The 8,607-nt window shown below is 41.7% G+C and overlaps 2 protein-coding genes across 2 annotated transcripts; one reads left to right on the forward strand and one right to left on the reverse strand.

Moving 5' to 3' along the window:
- Nucleotides 1-710: 710 nt before the first annotated feature.
- Nucleotides 711-4,904, reverse strand: twnk (twinkle mtDNA helicase). The gene is made up of 7 exons (XM_068305800.1): nucleotides 4,817-4,904; nucleotides 3,793-4,429; nucleotides 2,818-3,523; nucleotides 2,441-2,681; nucleotides 2,210-2,317; nucleotides 1,922-2,063; nucleotides 711-1,628 (listed from the first exon to the last, which is right to left on the reverse strand). Exons 2-7 carry the CDS (start codon nucleotides 4,396-4,398, stop codon nucleotides 1,278-1,280), a joined length of 2,154 nt encoding a protein of 717 aa, XP_068161901.1. The 5' UTR covers nucleotides 4,399-4,429; nucleotides 4,817-4,904; the 3' UTR covers nucleotides 711-1,277.
- Nucleotides 4,905-5,138: 234 nt separating this feature from the next.
- mrpl43 (mitochondrial ribosomal protein L43) lies at nucleotides 5,139-6,488 on the forward strand. The gene is made up of 3 exons (XM_068306138.1): nucleotides 5,139-5,405; nucleotides 5,572-5,678; nucleotides 5,991-6,488. The coding sequence occupies exons 1-3, from the start codon at nucleotides 5,275-5,277 to the stop codon at nucleotides 6,212-6,214; spliced, it is 462 nt and encodes a 153-aa protein (XP_068162239.1). The 5' UTR covers nucleotides 5,139-5,274; the 3' UTR covers nucleotides 6,215-6,488.
- Nucleotides 6,489-8,607: the final 2,119 nt, after the last annotated feature.

The raw sequence follows: 8,607 nt of genomic DNA on the forward strand, positions 1-8,607 counted from the left end.
TACATACCCCCGTTTGTTAAACTTCATACTTCATTTTGTATGCTTGCATAAGTGATGGAGGGCTGGTTTTATTCCCAAAGAGAAATTATTAAATATGCATGGAAAAGAATTGTTTCATGTGGTCCAACTTTCATACAAAATTTTCATATTGAGGTTCAAAAGAGTCCTCTCAAGTTATTTATTTTTTTCAGATATTTTTAGGTCGACATTTAAATGTAGTTTTATTGTTATTGTTATTTTCTTTGTCTTATTCTGTGTTTTTACATAAGATGTAAACCACTATGAACTTGTACAATTCATTAAACTGACACCAAATACATACTCTTCATATACAACATTGTTGAGCCCGTTTTGTCTAAAGGTTTTGCTGTCAGATAGGAAATGGTCCCATAATGGCAAAGCTCAGGCGGGTTCAGTTTGAGCTCTCTTTGGCAGGTTAGAATTCTCTAACCTGTGTGTGTTGATCCATCCAATGACAACCAAGTGTCCAACAGCTCACTGATGCCCTGATCCAGATCTGGGATGAGGGTCTCCAGGTTATCATCATTTGCTTTCTCATCGTCCTAACGTTGTTGGGACTGCATACTGACTGTGGTGGCAGAAGTACCATCATGTAGCATATAAGATGCAAGAGAAAGATGAAAATGTTCCTTCTTTTACTGATTTGTTTTAAATGAATTCAAAAGTATTTCCTGCAGAGAGGTCAAATGACAGGAGAGAACATGGTTTTTATAAAGAAGCTCTCTCTAACAGTTAATAAATCAGACATTCTGGAGCCCCTAGTTGGAGTGACTGGTATCAATAGCACACCTAACTGCTGGTCATAGAAGAAAATGTGGGGAAAAAAACTGAATCAGTCATTTTATTAAAGGCTCCATCAATAAATCATAATAGAAGGTCAGTAGGGCACACGTGATGACGTGAAAGGCTCGTGACACATGATGATGTGGTACATCTCCCATCATCATGTCAGCAGACAGTGTTTTACTAAACATAAGCATGAAAACAAAAACTGCCAGAAATTTTTTTGAAAATTGAACAGGATTTGAGTCAATTTCAGTCATATACAATACTACTTACATAGAAAACATTTAGAAACTCATATACAGCAATGTTTTAACTTTTTTTTCAGATTCTAGCAGTAATACATACAGTATTTTGTTGAATAAAAAAGTCTTGATGAAGTGCAATCAGTTTAGACATAAAACTGTCTAATTTCATGTTTGGCATGATATCTCAGTATTTTTCTAGTCTTCCATCCAGTGTGTGAATAAAACTCATTCTTTTGCTTCATGTTTTGCTTCATTTTGCTTCATGTTTTGCTTCATGTTTTCAGTTTTGCTCTCCTGATTCTGAACAGCTCGTGGAGACTTTGCGGCTTTGGGAGCCTTCTCTTTCTTCACCACTTCCTCCACCTCTTCGTTTTCCGCTTTGCCGCTGACCTTCCTCAGCTTGTGCTTGCCCTTGATGGGAGTTGAGAAGGTGAGTGAAGACTTGAGGAAATCCAGAGGGAAGATGCCCACGTCTCCATCGAAGCGGTTCTTGGTCACTTGCAGGGACCGGCGTCCGGGACACGTCACCAGCTTCTTCTCCTGCAGGATGAGGACGTTATCAGCCTCTTGGCTGGCCTGGAGGTCAAAGGTGAGGATTTTTTCAGGTTATGTAGAAAAAAAAAGTACATTCACTGAGAAACAAACTAAAACTGTGCTGCTGTAAATTGTACTTCCCCTTCTTAGCTTTGTGGTGACGTGTGACCAAAACAAATTTGATATAGAACCATTTAAATATTCACAATCCATGTATGGTTGTTAATACATCATGATTATTAAAGCATTTAGTGTAAAAATTCACGTTTAGGACAGCCGGTCACAATCGGTTCCACTTGAGTCTAACAATAAAGTAGAACGTTCCTCTCCGGTACCTTTGCCGAGCCAAAGATGGATGCCGTCTGCAGCTCGCGGTCATCCTCCTCTTTCCTGGGGTGAATGATCAGAGTAATGTGGCAGCTGCTGTTGGTGGCAAACCTCCTGAACACTCCAATAATGTGATCCTGGACGGCAAACCTGGACCATGCAGCACATCATTCACTCAGTTTAATCCAATCGGCAATAATAAACCTGAACATGAACCAGAACTACTTCCAGGTTCAGGTGATGTCAGGTTAAATCCAATTTGGATCATCTCTATTCCTATTTTTTAATCCGCTTACTTGTCTAATGAAAGGTTTTCCTGTCCCATCATGAACTGCAGGTTGTCTATGATGACGTGGTTGATGTCATACATGTAGACGGCGTGTTGCATTGTGTCCACCACTGTCCTATCGAAAAGGATGGATATGTTCTAACATGATGAATTCACTCAATCAGCTGACATTTATTACTTCACGTGTCTCGGAAAAGTATTTTAGCTTTCTTATTTGTCGCTCACTCCTCAGACCTACTTGATGTTCTGCTGCCCGTGGAATGTCATGAAGTAAAGCGGCAGTTCTTCAAACCTGTCGGCCCAGCAGTCGTACTGCTCTAAATTTTCCTCCAGTTTCTGCATGGCAAACTGAGTGAGCATGATCTTGGCCAGACGGACGTTGTTGATCTCGAAGCTGCCCCATAAAGTGTTCACGCCTTGCATGCAGAGATCCAGGGCGAGTTCACTGATGAAGGTGGTTTTCCCACTGCCTGTCGGACCTGGTTCAAAGCACGTGAAAAAAAGAGACTTATAATCTGGAAATTATAGTAAATTAAATTTTTGTAATTTAAAATTTTTTATTTTTTTAAGAGAGGGAGTAGCGGTACCATAGTCTTCAAACACACCCCTTCATACCTGTGAACACTGTCAGCTCCCCCTTCCGGTGTCCCTTCAGGATCCTGTTGAGCTCCGGAAACCTCGACCACTTTACTCCTGCCACCTGGTCTGTGTTGGCCAGCTCCCCGTACACGTCCTCTCTGAGCTGCCTGAAGGACACGATGGATTTATGGCCGGCGGGGATGGAGGATTTGATGATGTTATCGAAGTTCTTCCCCTGGGCCAGTGCCTCCACGGGACAGGGCCGGTACTCTCCAGGCCGCACTAATGAGCAGCGCCTCAGGCCCAGCTTGCGGGAAAAGATCTTCGAGGCCTCCCAGGAGCGAATGTTGTCTCCCAGCCACAGCGTCACGCGCCTGAACTGTTCCAGATAAGGCAGTAGGATCGGTGGAAGGCAGCTGACCCCACGTGGAAGAGCAACGCTGGGATGTCCAGTAGCCTGGCTCACAGCCAGAGTGTCTAGCTCATGTCCGGTCAGAACCACATCTGAGTCCATACGGCCCACCAGGTGGAGGCCAAACAGGCTGTGGTAAGAATTATTTCTTGGTATTGTAGCTTCATTATAAGAGACTTTCTCAGTGTCTCTGTTTTGCTGTGCAGAAAGAAGCTTCACCCCCTTCAGGGAGGAGTTGGGCCCCCCAAACCAAGGGAAAACCAGACTCTTGGTGGGCTTGAAGAGCCTGACGCCAAACTTCTTTAGAGTTGCGTTAGAGACCTTTGTGATCTGAAACAAAACATTGAGACTTTGAGGAAAACAAGAACAAGATGTTTGACATAAAGTCTAAAAATATAAACCTTCTTTGTGTAATTTGATCTGATGAAGAATTAGAAACAATCTACAGATTAAAAGACTGAAAAAGTGGAGAATATAAAATGTGACAGTTTCCTTTTCAGGGATACTTCTAACATTTAGAGAAGTGACATTAATTTATTTTCTCTGCTATTCATTGATTATGATGATGTCTTACTCTGATTATTCTGGCTTAAGAATACCTGGAACATGGTTTTAATTAGCTGAGCCTCCTCTTCAGAAAGGTCGCTAAAGGGCACAGAACTGGACCAGATCCTCTGCACCTCCCTCAGTTCTCTCTCCCTCTCGTCCTGCTCCTCCATACTCTCTGGATATCCTAGCAGCACATGAGGGCTTAGCCAGTCCTGTTCATCTTTCTGCATGACCTCCAAGCAGTCCTGGAGATCCTCCCAGCTCCCTTCCACCAATGTGTCTTTACAAAGAAACTGTCCGGTGGTTTTGTCGATGAACAGGGAGAAGCTGTCCTTCCTGGCTGACGATTCGACAAAGATGCTGGGGATGTGGAGGCAGCTGTAGCCATCGTGGAAGGAAACGTCTTTTGATCGCAGATAATGTTTGATATCTGTGACTGTGATGGGGCTCACAGGAAATTCGACTGTATACTTAGCATCCTTTTTATAGTCTCTGATCCTACTGTGTCTCAGGAAGCAGCTTTTAAGCTGTAAGCCACTTGGAGCCCTGAAACGGAGCCTCATACAGATGGAGGTGAAGTGTCTTTGGTGGAGGATCATGGGGGCTCCAACCTGCGAGAGGCATGCAGTGCCCTTTGACAACAACATCTTCCACATGGGTCACCAGGATTGGACGAAGACTCAGCAACTAGAGAAAGAATATAGAGAAACATTAGACATGAAAACAGACACTCGAGCTTAAGGAGTAATCACTGCACAACAGAGGAAGGCACTCCAGTGAATGATTGATATGATCATTTATTGTTGTTTCTTATTGTTATGATTGTCATGTTCTTTTAATTTTTTAAAATATGTCGTGTTTTGGGGGGCAGAATCAACAGATCAAGAACTTCATTGCATAGTATAACTACCCGTTTGCTGTACAAATGACAATAAAACTCCTGTATCCCGAATCTAAACGTTCACTAAGATATGTCTATTTGTCAGAAACAGAAGCGAAGATTCCGAAAATAGCTCGTTTCAGTTGAACAAACATAGATTCTGCGATACAATTAAACTGAATATGTGAACAGACCTGAATTAAAAATACTACGTGTCGTCTAAGTCCGTCTTACTGGTCGTGTTGTTCGCCTAAATCGCCCTCCATGCTCCCCAAACCCGGGCTTTTCGTTGTGCGGTATAAACCAGTCCGTGTGAAACATAGAGAAAGGTACCGGGCAACAAATAATTGCGTTACCTTTTATTCATACATTTAAACACATTTTAAATAGATCCAATATATATATATTGCTACATTACAATTAAATAATCATATTTTATCATTAAAAAAGGAATAATCATCTAGTTTCATTTTTTATGCACTGCACCAGATTGATGTTTCACTCCGGAATGTTTCATCGACGGACTACCACCGCTGCATGCCCGTCAGGTGTCCTCCGTGGTTTGTTTTTGCTTTCTTAATGTTTCGTGGGCTGATTTGTCGATCGGTTTGAACGGTTTCTAGATTTTCACGTCGTCTCTGACGGATAAACGATGACAGCCAGAGGGACACCGAGTCGCTTCCTCCAAAGCGTCCTCCAGAACGGCGTCGGTCGTTACGTCTGTCAGCTCAAACGGATCTCCATCATTTTTTCCAAAAATGCACAAAGCTCGTTGGGAGTGAGGTAACGAAAACTATAACAGTACTTTTATATTACTTTTATTTATAGATCTACGCTCAGCCAATGCTAGCTGCTTGAGGTTTATGGCTTATTTAACCACTTCCCAGAAATTCTGAAATAAAAAGGCTGTGTCCACCGCTTCACCCCCCCTCCCTCTCTTCTTTTTCAGGGACTTTATTGAAGAGGGGGTGGTGGATTATGCCAAGAAAAACCCTTCAACTGTCGTCTACGTGTCTCCTCGGTCGTGCAGGATACCGAAAATAGTCGCAGAGTACTGTAAGTGCTTGGTTTTTGTGAAGAACTGCCTAAAATCAAACAGATTGGGAAGAAAATAGATATTTTTTAAAACCAAAATAAACATTCAATATTAATCTCTTAAGTGTGTCGAATGTGTTCACCTAAATAGCGTTGTTTCGGTCTGTGGATCTATTTGTTATTACTCCTGTAGGGGGCGGTATGGGAGCTTTTACTGAGATCTGTTTCCTCTGGAGGATTTCAGTTTATTTAACAGATCTAGCCAAAAAAAGATGTTTTTTGTATGTGGGTTATGAACTCAAATTTGGTTGTTTGTTCTCCTTCTTCCTGCAGTAAATGGCACCGTGAGAGAAGAAATTATCACCAGTAAAACATCTTCAGAAATTTTAGCACTTGTGACAAAGCTGACCAATCAGTCCGGCCTGGACGTCATCCGCATCCGCAAACCCTTTCACACAGACAGCCCCAGTATCCAGGGCCAGTGGCACCCATTCACCAACCGGCCCCTGTCTATTGGTATCATCAGACCGCAAACAAAGGACCAACAGAAGTCATAAAGTGGGGATGTCTCCAGAGAATGAATGTGTGATTTTCTGAGCGTTTTTTTTCCATATTTTTTTGTTGTTTGTTTTTTTGCATCTTTTTTGCAATTGAAATAAAACCCAAGGTGAAGCAGTTACCACGGTAGCAACAGTTTTACCGGTGCATTATTGTATATGGATTTATTTTACCACCTCTTTGTGTCTCATGGTGGCAGCAAAGCTACATTATAAGCGTAGCAGAGTATAGTACACAAAACTAACTCTGAAGGCCACATCAATACAACATGAATCCACTCGAGGCTTTTCAGCTGTTTAATGTCAGTGTGATATGAAAATTCATGTATGAAGTTTAGTAGTGTGGACGAGATAGAATAAATGTTTTTTGCAAATTCTGGCATTACTCAGATTTTATTTTGAGACAGAAAAAAATAGTCTTTGCAAAGGAACTTTCTGTAGTTAGAATTTGATGGGATGCACTTTACTTATTGTTTTTCCACTTTAGCACTTATTGAAGGGTGGGGTTTTTTTGTGCGGTGCTAAATGAGTCCAAATGAATGTGACAGATGGCTGCATCGTCGCTCGAGGGACGAATCTTGACCTTCAGTAGAGTGCTGTCCTCTTCATTGGCTGTAGAAGACTGACACCCTTCACGTGGGCGATTTGTCCACATTCCACAAGGCTGGTGCTGGATGTGTTGCATCTCTCACTCTGAATGCATCATTTTTTAATCGCAAAAGGCCACTTGACCCAGCCTTCCCTCTACAAGTGACCTCTGTTCCCAAAAGAAGTTGTCATTTGATGAATTCAAATAAGCTTGCATGGAGTTTGAGCATAAAATGTGCCCGTAGAACTGAATGCTTTGTCCTGTTGACTCGATGGATACTAGTCACGTATATAACTGCCACAGGAAATGATATGCCTAAATGTGGAAAATTTATGTAGGATAGGAGCCTGAGATGACTGCAGAGAATGGAGATGAGCTCTGCTGCAGGACAACGATCCTGTTGGCTGTAACAAATCAGTCCGTTAGGAGAGCAGTTGGTCGCACGTTGAATTTAAATGATTTTTATCAGAAATTATAGCTAAGGTTATTCACTGGTTGCTTAAAAACCCTTTTCGCCTCTTATAATAAAAGCCTTCTAATGAGAGGATCATTGGCTGACGATGCAAAAACGTGTTCTGTTGTCTCATGCTCACTTCCTGCTGTTTTAGCTGCAGACATCAGAGTCACTGTGCTTTCGTCTCATCGCTCGACCCAGTGGGATCTGGCACAGTTAGACCCATGCTAGGACACTAAAGGCTCTAAATAAAGGCACTGTTGCTAAGGTACCTGCAGCCTTGAGTGATGTTCTGATAACGGTCATTTTACCCCCCCCCCCTGCAAGCTCGTCTTGTACCTTTGCTCCAGAGGTGTCGTACGGGATTGGAAATGACTCTGGGATCTCATCTATTCCCAACTGAAGCGCGTCAACAAGCTGGGAACAGGATCATGATGTCTTGAGAACAGGATTTGGTGTCATTTCCTGATTTCCCCTCAGAGGTGTTGACATTTTTTTTCTCTCTCAAAGCTGAAGATAATGCAAATTGGGGTTTTTTATGTGCACAAATTCAAGTGGGAATTTAATGAACACAGATGACAGACATGAGAGACAATATAAAGTGTAAAAAAAAAAAAAAAAAAGTGAGCCAATTATTTTTCACATTTAGATTAAAAAACACATCTCCAACTTAATAGAAATTACCACTCATGACAAGGAATTGGTGCAAAAGAAAGAACAGTGCAAATAAAGTATTTTTTGAAGAAATACTTACAGAAGTCCTAAATAGAGTTTCTTAAATCTAAAGATTATAATACATCTGTAAACAGAAGGTTCTTAGCAGCAGAGAATGGTCGCACATGCAGACATAATTTCCCAAATGTGTTAAAAAATGTTCACATCTTGATGATGGGGGATGGATGATGGCCGCTTCTATTAAAAAAAAGCATGATCAAGGAGTTTGTGGTCATTTTAATTTGTAATGCAAAATAAGTGAGACTTAAATACAACATGACTCACATCTTTAAATCAGTATCAATGAAAAAAACAGCAACGAGAGAGTAGGAGAATGTGAGCAGAGAGTAACGGATGATACTGTCATGCAGAGGCGATGATACGGCAAAACCAAAGAGGCAGCAAAGACAAAGAGACGAGAGGAATGAAGACGAGGTTGACACAGTGAAAGAATGAAAAGGGTCGACAGCAAGAGAGCTGGAAAAGACGGCTGGTGTCTGTCCAGGTTACTTAACTTGTCTCAAACAAACAGAAGAACAGTCTATATGATCACGCTCAAACCTAAATCATCCTGATTTAGATTCATCCAGATGGATAAATGAGTAAAAAACAGAACTCCATGGCTCACCTGACAGG

The sequence above is a fragment of the Antennarius striatus genome, chromosome 21 (genome assembly GCF_040054535.1).
Source record: "Antennarius striatus isolate MH-2024 chromosome 21, ASM4005453v1, whole genome shotgun sequence".
NCBI lineage: Eukaryota > Metazoa > Chordata > Actinopteri > Lophiiformes > Antennariidae > Antennarius > Antennarius striatus.

Excerpts from the sequence above, each read along its gene's own strand:
- mrpl43 (XM_068306138.1), top strand. The coding sequence starts at position 5,275 with ATGACAGCCAGAGGGACACCGAGTCGCTTCCTCCAAAGCGTCCTCCAG. Across the intron at positions 5,406-5,571 it reads CAAAGCTCGTTGGGAGTGAG|GGACTTTATTGAAGAGGGGG; the intron begins GTAACGAAAACT and ends CTTCTTTTTCAG. Across the intron at positions 5,679-5,990 it reads GAAAATAGTCGCAGAGTACT|TAAATGGCACCGTGAGAGAA; the intron begins GTAAGTGCTTGG and ends TTCTTCCTGCAG.
- twnk (XM_068305800.1), bottom strand. The coding sequence starts at position 4,398 with ATGTGGAAGATGTTGTTGTCAAAGGGCACTGCATGCCTCTCGCAGGTT. Across the intron at positions 2,682-2,817 it reads GGAGCTGACAGTGTTCACAG|GTCCGACAGGCAGTGGGAAA; the intron begins GTATGAAGGGGT and ends GCTTTGAACCAG. Across the intron at positions 2,064-2,209 it reads GAAAACCTTTCATTAGACAA|GTTTGCCGTCCAGGATCACA; the intron begins GTAAGCGGATTA and ends TGCATGGTCCAG.